A 21,575-nucleotide genomic window follows, 5' to 3' on the forward strand; every position below is an offset into this window, starting at 1 on the left:
TCTTTTACTAACTGAAATCTTTCAATCTCTCAATGTTTTCTTACTTTGAAAACTCTTTATTGCTTTTTTTCTCTTAGAATAAAAAGAACATACGGTATTAAATAATGTTGAAAGTGAAAGTCTGCTCTTATCTCTCTTTGCCAGAGAACCACTGTTAACAGTGGATATATTTTCCTCCAGATTGTTTTCAAAGCATATCCTGACTTCTTCTCATTATTATTTCTCAAGTAATTTTAAGTGGCCTACAGTTAAAATGTGGCTATTATAATAATATAATTTTTATTGTGAAATATGAATTAAGAGGACCGCTGTATTTTCAAAGCAGATTGGGCGTTAAGTTGAAATGTTTCTTAAGTATTCCATCATCATTTGCTCATATAAGCTTATAAAATGAAATCTCTCTTCCCAGAACTGGTACATGTTTATCTTGTATGATTCATTTGATTAGATGGTATATTAAAGGACAAATATAAATCCAAGCTCATTTTTATTAAATGTGGTGAAGGTGTGGAACAAAGAAAAGGCCACCTAACAGGAAAGGTAAGGTCTCTTTTGCTTTCTGCTTATCATCTGCTGTTGAGGGATTGACATAAGAATAATTTCTTTCATTCCGGAAACTCTGAAAAATGAGGCCAACAATAATGTGCAAAGAGAAGGTGAATCATAGATAAAAATGTAAATTTTTACAACCTCTGCTCTAGTAGTCACTGGTGTGTGCATCCATGGTAATAATTTAATGAGCTTTTTATTTCTGTTGGAAAAAGTGACATCCCGTTTATATCTTGGTACATTTACATTGTCGTCAGCAACAGGAAGGATTACTCACTCGAGCTGGCAGCTATTGCAAGATGTTTTTTATGTATTTGTTTTCCTTCTCTTTCAATAGCCCCACCTTTAGGATTTTCCTTTTAATCCATCAATTGCTACTACCTCCAGCAGTGATATTAAATATTTAATGATATATTAAGCACCTGTGCTGCTCAGCTTTGGACAGGGTCCAGGAGGAACCCTGCCATGTTGGGCAGTATCTCTGGTTGCTGAAGGAATAGTTGAAGTAGTGGTTTTGGGGGATGAGAGCTCAGGAACAGTAGCCCTTTACCAACTGGGGTACAGAAGTATTTCAGTAGTTTCACAATTGGTATGGTGGTACCATCAGTACTGACTGTACATTGTCCTAACATCTTTTGTTTCAGAGGATATTGACTACTTCCCATGAGGTATTTTTAAGCACTGTCAGGATAATTTTAATTATTTTTCCCACTAACACTATTAAAAGGTGCCTAATTCACAAAATGTTTTAAGGGTATGTCACTCTTTTGGTGCTTGGAGCTTAGGTAATAGCATTCTATGAACATCTTTATATTCACATTCAGATTGGAAGCATCTGCTCATTCATTCATTGAACAAATACTTTTTGAGCACCTGCTACACCTCTTTAGTACAAGGGAGGCAGCAGATAACAAAACAAAGTCTCTGCCCTCATGGAGTTTGCATTCTCATGGAGGATTATAAACAAATAACTGTACCTAATGTCAGGGGGTAGGTACCATGGGGGCTTTCCAGGTGGCACTAGAGGTAAAGGACCCTCCTGCCATTGCAGGTTAGACATAAAAGATGCTGGTTCAATCCCTGGATTGGGAAGATCCCTTGGAGGAGGAAATGGCAACCCACTCCAGTATTCCTGCCTGGAGAATCCCATGGACAAAGGAGCCTGGCAGGCTACAGTCTATAACGTCGCACAAAGTCAGACATGAGTGAAGTGACTTAGTACACACTCAGGTACCATGAAGAAAAGTAAAGCAGAGTAAGGGTGATAAAGGAATGGGGCTGATGGGGTGGGCAGCTATTTTATGTAGAAGGTTGGAGAAAACTCCATCAACAAGACAATACCCAAGCTGACATCTGGAAGAAGTAAGCTGTGTGAGTGCTTAGGGTAAAGTGTTCTTGGCAGAAAGGACAGCAAGTTCCAAGTCCTGGGGCTGCAGTGTGCTTGGTGTACTCAAGGAACATCAGGGCAGCTACTATGGCTGTAGTGAAGGAGATGGGCAAAGTAGGAGGAAATGAAGTTGGAGAAGGAAGAGAAGGGTAGAGAGCAGGCAGAGCATGTCAGACCTAATAGCCATGGTGAGAATTTTCAGTTTAATTCCAACAAAAATGAAAAGTAAAAGTGGAAGTGATTTTGAGCAGAGGAGTGATATTATGTGATTTCTTTTACTTTCTATTTTCTTTAAGATCATTTAAAATTTTTTAAAATTTTATTTATTTATTTGGCTGTGCTGGTTCTTAGATGTGGCACACAGGATCTTTAGTTGCAGCATGTGAACTCTTAGTTCTGGCATATGGGATCTAGTTCTCTGGTCAGGGAATGATCCCAGCCTCCTCTATTGAGAATGTGGAGTCTTAGCCACAGACCACCAGTGAAGTCCCTCTTCCTTTTTTTTTCTCCCTTTTTTGGCCATGCTATGTGGCTTGGCAGAGTCTTAGTTGAACCCAGGCCCTCAGCTATGAAAGCGTGGAGTCCCAGTCTCCAGACTACCAGGGTATCCCCTATATAACTTATTTTTGAAAAGACCACTCTGACTGCTGTGTAGAAGATAAAGCAAGGCAAAGGCAAGGAGATGAGTTGAGCAGCTAATATAATCATCCAGCCAAGAGAGGATGGTGGCTTGGACTAGAGTGACGGCAGTGGAGGCAGGGGCAAGAGGTCAAAGCTTGGGTATGGTTTAAAGGTATACTGACTCCACAGATAGAGTCAACAGGGCTTGTTGATGAATTAGAAATGAGATGTGAAAGAAAGAGAAGAGTCAAGGATGACCCCAAGTGTAGAGGAAACTAGTGAAGCATTTCCTGACCCCTCAAGCACAATTAATCTTACTTCTGTATTTCTCTTTCGCACACTGTACTGAAATGATTTATTTATATGTCTGCTTCCTTACTAGACTCTAAGTTTCTCAAGGGCACAACCTGGATCTTAGTGATGAATGATGACATTTTCATTATCCTCAGAGATGAAGGAGAAAGTGGGGATTAGAGGGTAACATGTACTGCAGGAAAATGGAAGGGGCAGGAGGCAGTCAAGTGTAGCCTGGTGAGCACCAGCTGGAGAGCCTGGCAGGCTTGGATTTGAATTGTGGCTCCATCACTTGTAGCTTAGGACAAGTTACATTAACCTCATTTAGCTTTAGATCATGTAAAATGTGAATAATACTAATATTAATAACATGCACTTGATAAGGTTGTTGTGAACAAGAAACTATACTCATCCCACCCCCTAGTCACAGAATAGTCACCAGAGTCCTGGTTTAAGTTCCAAGTCACACAGCAAATTCACACTGGCCAACTATTTTCCATATGGTAGTGTGCATGTTTCCACGCTACTCACTCCATTCGTCCCACCCTCTCCTTCTCCAACCCCTGACAGTGTCCATAAGTCTGTTCTATATGTTTGCATCTCCATTGCTGCTCTGCAAATAGGTTCATCAGTATCATCTTTCTAGATTCCATGCTGCTGCTGCTTGGTCGTGTCCGACTCTGTGTGACCCTATGGACTGCAGCCTGCCAGGTTCCTCTGTCCATGGGATTCTCTAGGCAAGAGTACTGGAGTGGGTTGCCATGCCCTCCTCTAGGGAATTGTTCCAGACCTAGGGATTGAACCTGGGTCTCCTGCATTGCAGGGAGATTCTTTACCGCTTTCCAGTATTCTTGCTTGGAAAATTCCATGGACAGAGGAGCCTGGCGGGCTACAGTCTAGGGGGTTGCAAAGAGTCAGAGACGACTGAGTGACTGAACACACACACACACACACACACACACACACACACACAGAAAAGATTGTAACTTATCCAATGTTTGTAAATGTCTATCCCATGAGATAAATTATGTCTGTTGCTCATATCTGCATCATCAGCACCTGGGATAGCACCTGTCACATCACTGGAGCTCAGTAAAGGGAGTGGATAAACTGTGAGCCAGGTACTTTGCATACATTATCTCACTTGTCCTTATGGTACACTTTATAAACGAGGAAAAGAAAGCTTGATGAAGTGAATTGGCCCAAGGTTACATAGCTGGTAAATAACAGACATATTTCAGTGAGATCAGTTTGACTGCGCATTTAAAATAACTCCTCCGGGGCATGCTCATTTTCTGATTTGTTTTCCAGTGGAGACTTTTCAGAAACTGCAGAAGGCAAAGGACATTTTGACTAATGAAGCAAGTCGAGCCCGCTATGACCAGTGGCGAAGGAGCCAGATGTCAATGTCATTCCAGCAGTGGGAAGCTTTGAGTGACTCGGTGAAAATGGTAGGTTTCTCTCTGGGATGAAGGGAATTTTTGAAGCTCAGGCTGCCCTGGATTAGACTCACATAGTAGCTTAAAGGGGCTTCCCTGGTGGCTCAGATGGTAAAGAATCCGCCTGCAATGTGGGACACCTGGTTTCGATCCCTGGGTTGGGAAGATCCCCTGGAGGAGGGCATGGCAACCCACTCCAATATTCTTGCCTAGAGACTTCCCATAGACAGAGGAGCTTGGCAGGCTACAGTCCATGGGTTGCAAAGAGCTGGACATGGCTGAGCAACTAAGCACAGCACACAGCCCAGTAGCTTAAAGTGTCAGTGGACAAGAGGAGAGAAAAGACCAAGAAGCTGGTAGAATCTGGATACAATGCAGTGTCTACAAAATCTTGTGAAAGGAAATGCAATACATCAGGGTCAGAAGAATCTCCGACTATGCTTTTCAGTCTCTTTGGCTGTTTGTATATGTATATGTAGATTTGTATACATGAATATGTATATACATATGCTTCCTGTTATCATCTATTGTTTGATACATTCTGATAACTGTGCTTCTCAAGTTGCTCATATAACACTGCTGAAGTTTGAACCAATGCAAATTCATATGCTCCATCTTTTTAGTTCATATGAGCTTGTTCTCTTTTCAAAACTTAATAAAGTCAATAAAAACAGGACCTGATTAATCAAAGAAATTTATAAACTATTCCTGTTATTATTTTGGTAAAAGAATTATTGGATAGATGCAGAGAGACTTTTAAAACCATTCTGTTATTTTCTTCCACGCCATTTAAAAAACCAAATATAAAATAATCTCTATAACTTTTATGTTATATATTTATTTTGTCCTTCCATGGACCATTGTAGATTGCAGAGAGAATGTAATTTTAAAGGTTTCTACATTCTTAGTCATGATTTACATGATTTTTTTAATCTGCCTTTTTTTTTTTTTTTCCCTACAGGGATACTTTTCTATAACATGAGACTTAAAAATGGAGAAGTTACCTTATAAGGAAGTGTTCAGGGACATGTTAGAATAAATGTATAAAGTGATTCACATCTCTTAAATTCCAGTTCTTCAGGGTTATGTTCAGATTCCTTCTTAATAGTTTTCATTTAAACAGGACTTGATCAAATTGATTTTTCACTGATAAATGACCTGTACCAGTGAGGGAGCGTCTTTGAAGTAATGGGGAAGAACAATGCAAAACTCTCAAAGTATATAGTGAAAGCCACTCTATATAACATGTAAATGGTTTTCTTCATTTCATTTTAGAATGCAGTGTATATTCATATGATTTGTTTACGGTTGGTTAATTATTTATGAAGGACTAACGATAAGACTGTTGAATATACAAACAAAATATCTAGAAAATCTTTAAAAAAATAGTGACTTAGCTTCACATACTCAAAAATAGGATTTTTCTTCTACATTTTGTATATCCAAAATTCCTTGTTAACTCTGACTAAACATTGTTCTGCCACCTCTATATAACCATATTTCTATTCTCTTGAGTATTATACACTGTAACTGCTAGTGAATTAGTGACCCTTGCTATTTTAATGCCTTTTGATTTATAGTTCATTTTTCTTGATGATCCACTGAACTGTATTACTTAATTTTAACTGCTAATATCAAGTTAGCTGTGGATTTTTCAAAAACTTTTCTCCAAGTCCCTGTTCTAATTTATATTGCAGATGTCTTTCCATTAAATATTAATGGCCTATCTCCAAACACATCATTTCTGCTTAGAATTTAGTTTAATTATGAAGTGTTTGAGGGCTTACAATAATTACATTTCAGATCTTACTGGCTGCGTTATTGGTCTTGTCAGCAATGTTGAACTACTATGCTGGGCTAGCGTTTGGTTCGGGATTTATTTTTATTAGTGGTACAAAAATGATGAAATGCATATCTTTCCACTTTAAATCAGCAGTGACATTTTTCCTTGCACAGTCTTTGTTTGGGCTCAACCATGCTGTTTCTGTATTTCTTCCTCAGTGAACTTTGAAACTCCTATACCAAGTTTCATGTGTTTTGTACCTCACTGCATATACTTTCTTTTTTAAAAAAAATTATTTATTTATTTATTTATTTATTTTTGGCTGCACTGGGTCTTTGTTGCTGTGTTGGGCTTGCTCTAGCTGTGGAGCATGGGCTTCGGGGCACACGGGCTTCAGTAGTTGAGGCACATGGGCTCAGTAACTGCGGCACACAGGTTTAGTTGCCATGTAGCACCTGGGATCTTTCTGGACCGGACATTGAACTCATGTCCTCTGCTTTGGCAGGCGGATTCTTGACCACTGCACCACTAGGGAAGTCCCAGATAGACTTTCTGTAACTTCCTTTCATTCCCTTCTGTTCTAATTCTCATAGTGACTTCTGCATGTGACATGCAGAAGTAAGGTTCTCTATAACATTTTAGTTGTCGTTTTTTTTGTGTGTGTGCATTTTTTGTCCATCCTTTCACACTCACTACTCTAGAGAAATTAATAACAATTGTCATACCCAGTGTTGTTCAGCACCTATTAGATCATTACCATTGTGTAGATAAATATCATCATTAGGGTATTTGGACTAGATATACTACATACGCCATTCTGACGATAAAATGGTTATAATTCAGGACTTGAAATTTTAGGTGACATTTATCTAAAACACATCTGCATGTTTGCTTGCCCTAAGGACAAATCACAGTGCACTTTTGCAGCATCACACAGGTTCCTATCATGAGAATCTCCTAGAGGGAATTCCTCACACAGCTTCAGGGATGATACATTTCTATCATTCAATGGTGATGAAACTCTAATTTGTATTTTTTTCCCCACAGCAAGTCCTTGTCACTTAACCAGCTATTGATTTTACTTTTTCCTTTTTAGAAGTTCCTCCTGATAGTTTAACTTGTAAAACTTTTGATAAATCAATCTCCAAAAGGGAGAGGATATATATGTATGAATGGCTCTTCCATTTTTCTGTACAGTAGAAACTAACACAACATTGTAAGGCAGCTATACAACTAAAAAAGAATTCGATCAGGTCAATGAATATGTTGGAAATTTAAGTCTAGATATGTAATATTGGTTTAAAAGAGGGAAATTTAAATCTAGATTTGTAATGTTGGTTTTAAAAAAGGGACTATGAAGTGGGGACTTCAGTAACGGTGGCCTTCAGATCTTGGAATAACTTGAAAACAGATACCTTTCCAGCTTAAAGAATCTTAGGGAAATCATTACTGTCTTATTATATGGTTTTACCCCAAGGGATCCATGGTGTGAATGGTTCTTCCTCCAAAATAGCTTGAGGATGCTTCTGGGGAAAGGGTTACAGCAAAGCCACAGTCACAATAAAATTCTGAGAAAAACATTCTCATAAGCTGTTAAAAGTGTCCCATGCTGTATCAGTTGCTACAAATGCTTTCAGAGTATTTACTATAGGTCAGTCATTAATCCTCACCCCGTCATCTAAGGCAGACTGTAGGCGCTTTTATTCTGAGAGAGAAGTACTGAGACAGAGTCAAGATATTGTATTCAGGCCACCTAGCTGACCTGTGACACATATAGCTCACGTTTTCAGTTCTCTCGGCCCTGAAAGCTTGCAATTCTTACTCTCAGTTTTTCACTAAGTTTCTTAATATCCTTTGCCCTCCACAGACAAAGCCGCTGGCCAGCCTCCTCTATTCCTTGCACATGCAAAAAACCCAAGAAACGAAGCAAACAAAACAATAACAACAGACCCAAACCAACCAAACTAAAACTAGCTTATATTTTACACCAGCTGAAGCCATTGCCTCTTTTTAAGATTAACACTTTTGAAATAAAACCTACAGAAAAATGCTCAACACCTGCGTTTATAATTTAGTAAACAGTTGTGAAGTGTATACTGGTAACCATTCCTCTCCCCAACACACATATTACTGGTGCCCAGAAGCTCCCCCCTCAATATATTTTGGCAATCATAACTCCATCTAATTTTTATTTTGTTAATTTTTAATTTTTGGCCACACCCTTTGGCATGCCATATCTTAATTCCCCTACCTGGGATCAAATTTGTGTCTCCTGCAATGGAAGTGAGAAGTCTTAATCACTGCACCACTGGGGAAGTCCTTCATTAAAAATTTAAAACCTAGTTGTACATATATATAGAATTGTCAGAGAAAATTTAGAAGACACCAAAATATAAAAAGAAGAAAAAAAGACTTTATAATGCTGCCATGCCAAGATAACCCCATTAGAATTTGATGCATTTCCTTCCAGTGTTTTCTGCCCATCATTTGTTAGTGTGAGAGCTGGTTACATTGAATGATGACATTGCTTTACGGGGTCTTTCTTTGGGGAAGATGAATTAGGATGATGCTCCTTTGCAGTTGAGGAGAGACAGGTTGCATGTGGGAAGAAGTGAGTTCTCTGGTTGGATCAAAGCAGAAGGCTTGAATATCCTTATGGTTTTAGGGTGTGCACAAGGCTATATTGCCCTTTAGTATGTATATTTTATGTATGTGTAGCTACATATATATTTATTTATCTGTATTTGAATGTATCTTTGTACCTTTTAATTTAGTTGAGATCATCTATTTGTTATCATGTGTGTGCTCAGTCACTTCAGTCATGTCTGACTCTTTGTGGCCTCATGGATTGTAGCCCGCCAGGCTCCCCTGTCCATGAGATTCCCCAGCAAGAATACTGGAGTGTGTTGTCATGCCCTCCTCCTAGGATCTTCCTGACCCAAGGACTGAACCTGCGCCTCCTGAGTCTCCTGCATTGGCAGGCAGGTTCTTTACCACTAGTGTCACCTGGGAAGCCCATTTGTGATCATGTTGGCTGCTATTCATAAATACCATATTATTAACATTTCTAAATTCTCTTAAAAAATGATGATGAACAGATTTATTTAAGATTCCAAGGAAGCATTTTACCAGGTTGTACTTTCCCTTTTTTCTGATGAGGTGCTTCTCCTGGTTCCTGTCTATGTGGTCAGTGTTAGTGCTCCTGAGAGAAGTGGTAAGAAATTATGGTATCACTCTAAGCTCTGTAAGATGCTGATGATCCCTGCTCCTTCCCCGCCCCATCCCCTTCACGTTGCTTGGGTGAGCAAACATGGCCAAGCCCACATGCAATGGGCCACTGCCTCCCTATGTTGCTTTGTTCAAACTGGCAAATAAAGTGGTGCTCTGGGAAGGAGTTGGCAGCTGCAGTATTTTGAGAGAGTTCAGACTTCAGTGCACTGCAGATGAAAAGCCTGATGTCCCTTGCATCATGGGATGGATGTGTAGCAGAGGCAGTGGCCCCTTTTGTGACTTTTGGCACAATTTTTAAATGTCACAACTTCTGAGTTTATTCACTAAGCCTTGGACTTCAGAAAATCAATGTTTTTGTTTTTGCTTTGTGCTCTTGCTTTGCTTTTATTCTTTTTTTTTTTTTTTTTTTTTTAGTACAGGAAAACAATATCCTCATTATTAGGAAAATAACTTACTCTATGGTTTTAATTTGCCCCAATACATGGCTTATGGGTTTTTCTTGGGTTTCTGAGTAACAGAGGTTACTGTTCAGTAGTGCTTTAGGAACAGCATCCCACAGTATCAGATGAGATTTCAAGAAACAGTTATGTTTATTATTTTGGCTTATGCCACAGCTAATTATTCTACTTGAATATTCTTGATACAGCAAACTCTATTTCTTACTCTGTATTCATCTATTCTCCCTTTAATTTATCTACTCATCCATCCAGTTTTAAACATCTTAATAGGAAATACAGAGAGTTCCCTGGAAGTCCCAAGGTTAGGACTGGGCACTTTCACTGCCATGGTCTAGGTTCAATCCCTGGCCAAGGTAAAAAGGTCTTGAAAGCCATGCAGCTCAGCCAAAAAAAGAGAGAAGGAAATACATATATAAGACATATGTGAAAAGGGTCCAAAAGCATGCATGGGTAAAAGTAACTGTCTCTTACCTTTGCTCCATTTTGAAGATCCATTTTTCATTTTTTCCTCACTCCTGACATCACCATCAGTAGCCAGAGCTAGGCTGGAAAAATTACACAGTTAAATTATTTGGCAAAGGACCACTACCAAGTATATCGGACACCATTCTAGGATATCGAGTTTCTGGGGAGAGTTTTCAAGTGTTTTGAATCTTGTGTTTGTCTAAAAATATAAAAGTTTAGCCAGAAGTCAGTGGGGGAATGCCCAACACTTGATTTATGGTCCCTGATTTTTTAAAACTGTAACTTAAAAAATAATAAAACACTTTCTAAAAAAAACCACTAGTACAATAAGATATGTAATAAAAAGTGAGTCCACCTTTATTTCATACCTCAGTTCTACTTCCCTCTCCCAGAAAGCTACCATTGTAGTTTCTTGTGTTTTCTTTCAGAAAACTTCCATAATGTATATAGGCACATTCATAAAAAGTCTCCAGAATAATTCTATCATTGAATGAGAGGAAAGTGAAGTCACTCAGTCATGTCTGATTCTTTGTGACCCCGTGGACTGTAGCCCTACCAGGCTCCTCCGTCCATGGGATTTTCCAGGCAAGAATACTGGAGTGGGCTGCCATTTCCTTCTCCAGGAGATCTCGACCCAGGGATTGAACCTGGGTCTCCTGCATTGTGGGCAGATACTTTACCGTCTGAGCCACCAGGGAAGTCCATGCTGCTGCTGCTGCTGCTGCTGCTAAGTCACTTCAGTCGTGTCCGACTCTGTGCGACCCCAGAGACAGCAGCCCACCAGGTTCCCCTGTCCCTGGGATTCTGCAGGCAAGAACACTAGAGTGGGTTGCCATTTCCTTCTCCAATGCAGAAAAGTGAAAAGTGAAAGTGAAGTCGCTCAGTCGTGTCCTACTCTTCGCAACCCCATGGACTGCAGCCTACCAGGCTCCTCCGTCCATGAAATTTTCCAGGCAAGAATACTGGAGTGGGGTGCCATTGCCTTCTCTGAGGGAAATCCATAATATCATTAAAAAAAAACCAAATGGAGAGATATTTTAAAAGTTCTTGTTATTTGATGGTAACTGGACTTGAAGTGAATTAACTTAAAATTAGGACAGATATTTCACATTAAATATTGACTGACTTCCTGCTTTGTGCCATAAGTTTCCTTAAAGAAAACTCCAACAAAACATGTATGCAGGTCAAGAAGCAACAGTTAGAACCAGACCTGGAACAACAGAATGGTTCAAAATTGGGAAAGGAGTACGTCAAATCTGTATTTGTCACCCAGCTTATTTAACTTATATGCAGAGTACATATTGTGAAATGCTTGGCTGGATAAAGCACAAACTGGAATCAAGATTGCAGGGAGAAATATCAATAACCTCAGATATGCAGATGATACCATCCTTATGGCAGAAAGCGAAGAGGGACTCAAGAGCCTCTTGATGAAGGTGAAAGAGGAGAGTCAAAAAGCTAACTTAAAACTCAACATTCAGAAAACTAAGATCATGGCATCCAGTCCCATCACCTTATGGCAAATAGATGGTGAAACAATGGAAACAGTGACAGACTTAATTTTCTTGGGCTCCAAAATCACTGTAGATGGTAACTGTAGCCATGAAATTAAAAGATGCTTGCTTCTTGGAAGAAAAGCTATGATAAACCTAGACAGCTTATTAAAAAGCAGAGACATTACTTTGCCAACAAAGGTCCATAGGGTCAAACCAATGTTTTTTTCCAGTAGTCATGTATGGGTGTGAGAGTTAAGAATTGATGCTTTTGAACTGTGGTGTTGGAGAAGACTCTTGAGAGCCCCTTGGACTGCAAGGACGTCAAACCAGTCAATCCTAAAGGAAATCAACCCTGAATATTCACTGAAAGGACTGATACTGAAGATCTAATACTTTGGTCACTGATGCAAAGACCTGACTCATTAGAAAAGACCTTGATGCTGGGAAAGACTGAGGGCAGGAGGAGGAGGGGACAACAGAGGATGAGGTGGTTGGATGGCATCACCGACTCAATGGACATGAGTTTGAGCAAGCTCCAGGAGATGGAGAAGGACAGAGAAACCTGGCGTGCTGCAGTCCACGGGGTCGCAAAAAGTTGGACACGACTGAGTGACTGAGCAACAACTGCTTGTGCCATGAGTTTTCTTAAAGAGAAGATGTATAATCCAGAATTCTAATATTTGCCAGCTCTGCATTGATCATGGCTGGAAGGAAGGTCACAACAGTAGTAGGTTTAATCTCTGGCATGGCTCAAGGTACACAGTCCAGTTGTTTGTTTTTTTGATAGTAAAATACACATAAAACCTACCATTTAACCATTTTAAAGTGTACGTTTCAGTGGCACTAAGTACATTCCCAAAGTTGTTCACCCATCATCACTGTCTAGTTTGAGATCTTTTCATCACCCCTAAAGGAAACCCCTGTCCTGTTAGCAATCATTTCCTATTCCCTTCTCACCCAGCCTCTGGTAACCACTAATCTGCTTTCTATCTGTATGAATGTGTCTATTCTGGAATTATACAAAATGTGGCATTTTATGTTTAACTTCTTTTCCTAAGCATAATATTTATAAGGTTTATCCACATTGTAGTACTTTCTTCCTTTCTTATGGTAATATAGTATTTCATTGCATGGATGTGCCACATTTTTGTTTATCCAATGAATTGATGGACATTTGGATTATTTCCATGACTGCTATGAATATTTGTGTGTAAGTTTTTCTTTGAACACCTGTTTTCAATTCTTTGTATCTAGGAACTGAATTGCTTGGACATATGCTAATTTTATGGCTAATTTTCTGGAAAAACATCATTCTTTTAATTTCTCTGATGCTGGTCCCTTTCCTTTATACTAGGATACAAATTTCTCCTCATATTCTTTGTTTTCCAAATCAGTGAGGATTAATCAATTAATATCTGAATTTGTTGATTAATATCTGGCTAATAGTCAAGTCCAACATTTTGTTAATCAGCATTATAATAGTAGGTTAATGTTACTACGTATTGAACTTTAAATATAGCAACTATATAATATGGTTTTTATATTATACATCTGCTTTCAATTAATGTAGTCAATGCACTGGGCTGTCAGAGGAAAAAAGGATCTGATGTTGGAAGAATCTGACCAGACTCATACTGACAAAATTGAAAATGAGGAACAGGACGAGCAAAAACAGATAAAGAAAGAGGAGTTTGGTTCAACCACAGAGAAAATGGAGCAGAAAGAATCCAAATCTGTGGAGAAGTCATTCTCCCCACAAAATCCAGATTCTCCAGGTAAGTCATGTCATGTATTTTGTAGAACAGAGGTCTGAAATTAAAAGACCCGTTTTATATCATATGTATTCTCAACCTTTCCAGTTACATAGTAATACCAACTATAAATGTTGTTTTGGCACCTTGCAAGATGCTTAGCATCGACACAGAAACTAGATATATTCCTTAACACATCCCTTGCAAGCGAAAACTTGAGACATTTCTGGGATCATCTTCTGCTTTACTGAAAAAACACTAGCTAGGTTGTGTTGGGTATATATGTATATATTTATTTATTTTTAAACTTTTTTTTTGATTTCTTGATGTGGGACCATTTTTAAAGTCTTTATTGAATTTGTTACAATATTATTTCTGTTTTATGTTTTGATTTTGTGGCCTTGAGGCATGTGGGATCTTAGCTCCCCAACCAGGGACTGAACCCACACCCCATGCATCGGAAGGCAAAGTCTTAACCACTGGACCACCAGTGAAATCCCTGTGTTGGGTATTTACTGTGTGCAGTTCTTTGCATATATTACTTAAAACCTATTATTTAATATTAATTTTACATGAGTTAATGTATTTAATTCTCATTACAAGTATTATTCTCATTTTACAGATGAGAAAACTGAAGCCTCAGGAGGCTGAATAATTTTCTCAAGGTTATCCAGCTTGTATGTGGCAGGGAAGGGGTCTGAGATGAGACAGTTTGACTGCAGAGTCTGCATTCTAAGGCACTGCACTATCCTCAGAAGATACATTATCTGTAGGTAGCTCTGTAGACATTTGACCCACGTATAGGTTCACTGAAGCAGGGTATTACAAAGGTTAAACTCTTGGCTCCTAAGCTAACCCACCTGGGTTCATATTCCGTGCTAAGTTGTTTCAGTTGTTGTCCAACGTTTTGTGACCCTACGGACTGTAGCCCTGTAGGCTCCTCTGTCCAGGGATTCTGCAGGTAAGAATACTGGAGTGGGTTGCCATGCCCTTCTCCAGGGGATCTTCCCAACCCAGGGGTTGAACCCAGGTCTCCTGCATTGCAGGCAGATTCTTTACTGCCTGAGCCATGAGGGAAGCCCCTAAAAATCCAGACGCACATGAAAGAGCTCAAGCAGCAAGGGCCAAGTTGGGTGCCAGGTGTTGGTCCAAAGGCCCAGAGCCATGCATGCATCCAGAGGCCCAACGTCCTTGGCAATAGACACCGAAGGAGACCATGTCAGCTTGGAATCAAGATTGCCGGGAGAAATGTCAATAACCTCAGATATGCAGATAACACCACCCTTATGGCAGAAAGTGAAGAAGAACTAAAGAGCCTCTTGATGAAAGTGAAAGAGGAGAGTGAAAAAGTTGGTTTAAAGCTCAACATTCAGAAAACCAAGATCATGGCATCTGGTCCCATCACTTCATGGCAAATAGATGGGGAAACAGTGGAAACAGTGTCAGACTTTATTTTTCTGGGCTCCAAAATCACTGCAGATGGTGATTGCAGCCATGAAATTAAAAGATGCCTACTGCTTGGAAGGAAAATTATGACCAACCTAGATAGCATATTAAAAAGTAGACACCACTTTGTCAACAAAGGCCCGTCTAGTCAAGGCTGTGGTTTCTCCAGTAGTCATGTACGGATGTGAGAGTAGGACTACAAAAAAAGCTGAGCACCGAAGAATTGATGCTTTTGAACTGTGGTGTTGGAGAAGACTCTTGAGAGTCCCTTGGACTGCAAGGAGATCCATCCAGTCCATCCTAAAGGAGATCAGTCCTGGGTGTTCATTGGAAGGACTGATGTTGAAGCTGAAACTCCAATCTTTGGCCACCTGATGTGAAGAACTGACTCATTTGAAAAGACCCTGATGCTGGGAAAGATTGAGGGCAGGAGGAGAGAGGGCAGGACAGAGGATGAGATGGTTAGATGGCATCACCAACTCAATGGATATGGGTTTGGGTAAACTCCGGGAGTTGGTGATGGACAGGGAGGCCTGGCATGCTGCGGTTCATGGGGTCGCAAAGAGTCAGACGTGACTGAGTGACTGAAGTGAAATGAAGTGAAAGTTATTGAACTCCTTTACACTTTAGTTTCCTCATCTACAAAACAGAGATCTAAGTGGTACCTTCTTATAGAGTTACCAAGAGGATTAAATGAGGTGATCCATGCAAAATGCTTAGGACAGTGATTTGCCTATAGCAGGCCCTGGGCAATTGTTAGCTATGGTTATGATTTCTTTGTCTATCTGCCCATCTGTTTATCTTGTATAGGTGTGTTATGTATCCACACTCTAACTACCCTCAACACCCCAGTAGAATTTAGCCTTTAAGTACAATATTGCTTCTGTTTTATGCTGTGGATTTTTGGCCATATGGGATCTTAGCTTCCCCACCAAGGATCGAACCCACACCCCCTGCATCAGAAGGCAAAGTCTTAGTCACTGGACTGCCAGGGAAGTCCCTAGTCTTTCAGTAGAAGTTTCCTGAATTTCCTCAAAATCATCTTATAAAAAAGAAGGTAATTAGATAGGTTACGGTGAACTATAGTCTTTCTAGAAATAGTCTCTTCTAAACTCTCTTTGGTGAGAATTTTTACATGCTAATTTCTTGGTGGGAATAAAGATTCTTAGTGCTTCATTCAGGTGCCTCTGCTGGTTTTCCAAGAGATCCTTTCGTAGAGCCTGCAGTTGATTGCATCAGCCTCATAACTGGCAACGGTGATAATATAACAAACAGATCAAAGCAGAAGGCCAGATGTCCCAAGAAGTGTTTCAGGGAAACATACACATATAAACACCCACCGATCCACCACAGTTTGCATATACAGGTAAACACGTGACTGCTTCCCATTTATCCTTGGAATGTTCAGATCTGTGCTTCCTGAACCTCTCTAGGCCCTCCTTGTGACTTTTTATTTCAGATTCAGGCCTATTCTAGTTCACTAGAATTGAGGGGGTTGATCATGTCAAAGCCTCACACTAAGGCCACACTCAAATCCCTTTCATAAGATTCTATAAAATTTTCTCTTTCTTTAAAAAAAAGTTATTTAGATATTTAAAAGCCTCAAAGTAATATGAGCTTATCATTGAAAATTCAAAGAATCAGGACATCCCTGGTGGTCCAGTGGTTAAGACTCCCCACTTCCAGGGGGCAGGGAGCTTAGGTCTGATCCCTGGTCTGGGAATTAAGGTCCCACATCTCAAGCAGTGCAGCCAAAAAATAAAAAAAAAAAAAATTAAAAATTCAAAGAAGCATACATAGACAATAACTTAGTGTCTACCCTAGTGTCTCATCCTTCTCTGCTTCTACTTCCTGAAGTAAATAGTGCAAATGCCCGGTGTGTCTCCTTCTACACTGGTTCTCTATGTTAACAAAGGCATGCATAAGCATATGTTTGTTCGTGAGGGTTATACTGTGCACATTTCTCTCTGTTACACAGTAACTAAGAGTACAGACTCTGTAACCAGAGCCTGGCTTTTTCCACTGCTGAGTTATGTGACCTTGGGCAAGCAAATTAACCTCTCTGTATTTATATCTTCTTATCTCTCTATAATGGTTAAAATATTAGTGTCTACCTTATAAGGTCTTTTTGAGAAGTAAATAACATATGTAAACTATTTAGACCTGGTACATGGCCAGTGCTTTTTTAGTGTTAGCTTTTATTACTATGGGGTTTCTCCTTAGACCCTTATATTTAGAATGAACTCATTGGTTTTAACAACTGATAAATATTTCATAGTGTAGATATATTGTAATTGACTCTGAACAAGTTGTGATGCCAGTTGTGATACCCTCACATCATGAAGTATATTATACTATGGTTAAGGAAGGAAGTGAAGGGGGTGAGAGGGGGAGAGGATCACTGTTCTGAAAGCTACTACTGAAGAATAAGAATTAGGAAATTTTGCTGAAGGCTGCATATACCAGTATTTTCTTAACGTTATTTAAGATATTATTGGCTGTTCTGAGTAGTGCCTTAAAGTTGGGTTTTCATATGCCAAAGTACAGTTACGTGCTTATTTATAATTTCATTTGACTGCAATGAAAATTTTTATAATGTCAGCATTTAAGAAATATTATTCATGTCAGCTTTACCAAGCCCCAAGTGGCTTCCCACATAACTTTTCAGCATTTTTGTTGATTTCCTCAAGCAGTGCTTGGTATTTACTTTGAAGTTTGCCTTTTGATGCCTCTTCTGTCATAAACATCCATCAAACAGCCCCCATCATTTCCAGCTCTTCATTGCAGCCAGGAAAAAAAGGAGCGCAGCATCTGAAAATCCACATAAGAGACAATCTAATGTTTACTTTATTTTCATTTAAATATGCAATAAATGTGCCTTCTGATAAATACAGTTCTAGAATCAAATAGTATTGCATAACATCCTGGAGTAAAAAAAAAAAAAATCAAACATAGCAGATGCTGTTGATGTGCCAACATATCTTCTGGGCATCTGCCTTCCCAGGCATTGCCAACCATACGGCTCCCACCAGAGGGCTTTCACTGGCAGTGAATCTGGTTTGGCAGCAAGTGAGCGGACAGTTAAGTGCCAGGGAGTAAACACCCTGTGGATGTAGCCGTCAGATAATGAATGTGAGTGGGAGGATAAGTTCTCCAACACCTTCACCCCTCAAGTGGAACAAGTCTTGATTTTTTTTTTTTTAGTATTATCTCCCAGGGCTCCCCAGGGGATCAAATCCTAGTTGTCCAGAGTAGTAACTTCCTGAAAATGTACCTTTTATAGACTTGTCTCCTTTCCCTACTTCCCTATCAGGGTCTCTTGGGATCACCTCCCAGATTAGCCACTTGCATTCAAATTCTTGTCTGAGGTCTATTTCTAGGGTAACCCAAATGTGAAAACATCTTTTTTTAAATTCCCAAAATAACATATATTTAGTGTAGAAATGTGAGGAAAATACGGTCAAGCAAAAGGAACAAAATACAATAACTTGCAGTCTTACCACTTAGGGAAATATTTATTATTGCTATTTTGGTATATTTTTAAGATATGTTAGTATACTTAAGATGAAAAGGATATCACTGTACATATTTTGTGTGTGTGTTTCAATTACAGGTTGTTGGAAACAATTTTCTTTTTGCCTTTTCCCCCAAATGGAAATTCTTCAGATTTTTTTCTCTGATAATTGTAAAGAAAGCGCAGATCCTATTTTCCTGGGATAATCACTGTCAACTATTCTGTGTATATTTTTCCTACTAGATATTTAGATAATATTTTAAATATCAGTGAAGTATGTATTATTTATTATTCTATATTTTATGTATTATTCTGTAACCTGTGTTTTATTGGTAGCATTTTAAACATAAAAAATAATATAAAGCATACTTGTTCATTGTAGAAAAGTAAGAAAATACAGATGAACAGAAAAAGAGTATAAAGAATGAAAATCATATGTATTGCAACTGTTCAGGAATAGCTACTATCAACATTTAGGGGTAATTCCTTGTAGACTTAAAAAAGCTTTTATATAAATACCCATGTAAATAATGAATTTATGAATGAGATCATGCTGTCGAAATTATTTCCTAACTACTAGTTACTTAGCAATATATTATGAACATTTTTCTATAATGATAAATATTAAAAAATTGTTAATGACTATATCAAAACCTTTTAACCAATTTTATGTTACTGAAGATTTAGATTGTTTCTTTGAAACATTTATAGATGGTATCACAATAAACATCCTTATAGTTAAACCCTTGGGCACATCATGATTATTTCATTAAGATAAATTTCTAGAAGTAGAATTATTGGTTTAAAGGTTTATACATTTTAATGAGTTTGATAAATACTGCCAAATTACCTGCTAGAAGAATTTTGCTAGAAGAAATTTGCCAATTTACCCTTCCTGAAAGAGATGGGAATACCAGACCACCTGACCTGCCTCTTGAGAAACCTATATGCAGGTCAGGAAGCAACAGTTAGAACTGGACATGGAACAACAAACTGGTTCCAAATAGAAAAGGAGTACGTCAAGGCTGTGTATTGTCACCCTGCTTATTTAACTTCTATGCAGAGTACATACATCATGAGAAACGCTGGGCTGGAAGAAGCACAAGCTGGAATCAAGATTGCCAGGAGAAATATCAATAACCTCGGATATGCAGATGACACCACCCTTATGGCAGAAAGTGAAGAGGAACTAAAGAGCCTCTTGATGAAAGTGAAAGAGAGTGAAAAAGCTGGCGTAAAGCTCAACATTCAGAAAACCAAGATCATGGCATCTGGTCTCATCACTTCATGGGAAATGGATGGGGAAACAGTGGAAACAGTGTCAGACTTTATTTTTGGGGGCTCCAAAATCACTGCAGATGGTGATTGCAGCCATGAAATTAAAAGACGCTTACTCCTTGGAAGAAAAGTTATGACCAACCTAGATAGCATATTGAAAAGCAGAGACATTACTTTGCTGACTAAGGTCCACCTAGTCAAGGCTATGGTTTTTCCAGTAGTCATGTATGGATGTGAGAGCTGGACTGTGAAGAAGGCTGAGCACCGAAGAATTGATGCTTTTGAATTGTGGTGTTGGAGAAGACTCTTGAGAGTCCCTTGGACTGCAAGGAGATCCAACCAGTCCATTCTAAAGGAGATCAGTCCTGGGTGTTCTTTGGAAGGAATGATGCTAAAGCTGAAAGTCCTGTACTTTGGCCACCTCATGTGAAGAGTTGACTCATTGGAAAAGACTCTGATGCTGGGAGGGATTGGGGGCAGGAGGAGAAGGGGACGACAGAGGATGAGATGGCTGGATGGCATCACCGACTTGCTGGACATGAGTTTGAGTGAAGTCCAGGAGTTGGTGATGGACGGAGAGGCCTGGTGTACTGCAATTCATGGTGTCGCAAAGAGTCGGACACGACTGAGTGACTGAACTGAACTGAACTGACCCTTCCTCTAGTAGAGAATGAACATGAACTTTTTTCTAGTTTTCAACAAAGTTGTTTATTAGACTAAAACAGTCTTACTATTGTTAAATAAATTATTTGTATTTCCAGGAATTCTTTCCATTGACCTTTTACTTTTGACAGCTCTTTGAAAGTAGTTTTCAATTTCTTTGCAGATGAATTGTCAAAATTCCTACCACTGGAAGCATCTATAAATATCCTTTTATTTTTAAGCATTTAAACATGTGAAGTCCTCTCATCCATATAAACCAATTCCTGTTCATAAAGATTCAAAAGTCTGTTTATCCATTTGTGTAAGATACTAAAAACTGACACCAAAGACTTACCCTTACATTTCATTTATTGCTTGAAATCTTATTAACAAGCTATTTTACTATGATAAGCTTGACTTTTCCCACCTTTGATTTTAAAATATCCCCTTCTCTCTTCTACAGGTTTTGCAGACGTGAACTGTTGGCACCTTCGTTTCCGCTGGTCTGGGGATGCTCCTTCAGAACTCCTGAGGAAATTCAGAAACTATGAAATATGAAATATCCCTGTTCCATAGAGGAGAGAGAAAAAGAAAGAAAGAAAGAGAGAGAGAGAGAAGAGAGATCATTTCTTGTGCTGCCAACTTGCAGTCTTTCTTCAGATCTTAAAAATGTCATATTTGTGAATTGCTGAGTACCAAATCATTCCTCCATCCTTGAACCCATTCTCTCAATGTGTTTTTTAAATGAGAAAATTTTCAGACTAATTTCTTTCAATATTGAAGTAAATTAAGGCCCTTAGATCCAGAGTAGATTGTATTATGTGTACTTTCCTGTTAATGTTATTTATAGATATCTATTAAAAATCAATCCCTGTTGTTAAATATTTCATTGATGTTCCATGATCGTTATTAGTGCTGGATATACAAGAAATGTTTTGTGACTCTGAACTTAGAATGAAATGTGAAATTACTTATGTATATTGAATGAAATAAATAATCTTTCCAAAGTTCATAATGAATTTTTTATTTAAAAAATTTATTTATTTGGCTGGATCAGACCTTATCCCTTGAAGAAGGGAATGGCAACTTACTCCAGTATTCTTGGCTGGAGAATTCCATGGGCAGAGGAACCTGGCAGGCTACAGTCCATGGGGTTGCAGAGTTGGACATGATTGAAGTGACTGATCACGCACACACATTGGGCCTTAGTTGCATCATGAG

At 38.9% G+C, this 21,575-nt stretch overlaps 1 protein-coding gene across 1 annotated transcript in view; it reads left to right on the plus strand.

Annotated features, from left to right (window-relative positions):
* The window catches only part of DNAJC12 (DnaJ heat shock protein family (Hsp40) member C12), a 43,369-nt gene extending 22,005 nt beyond the window's left edge, over positions 1–21,364 (plus strand). Inside the window, exons 4-6 of the mRNA XM_005699094.3 lie at positions 4,163–4,302; positions 13,294–13,498; positions 20,818–21,364. Coding sequence (XP_005699151.1) covers positions 4,163–4,302; positions 13,294–13,498; positions 20,818–20,912 — 440 coding nt within the window. The 3' untranslated portion in view covers positions 20,913–21,364. The remainder of the gene's footprint in view (positions 1–4,162; positions 4,303–13,293; positions 13,499–20,817) is intronic.

Source organism: Capra hircus, chromosome 28 (assembly GCF_001704415.2).
Source record: "Capra hircus breed San Clemente chromosome 28, ASM170441v1, whole genome shotgun sequence".
In the NCBI taxonomy this organism is placed as follows: Eukaryota; Metazoa; Chordata; class Mammalia; order Artiodactyla; family Bovidae; genus Capra; species Capra hircus.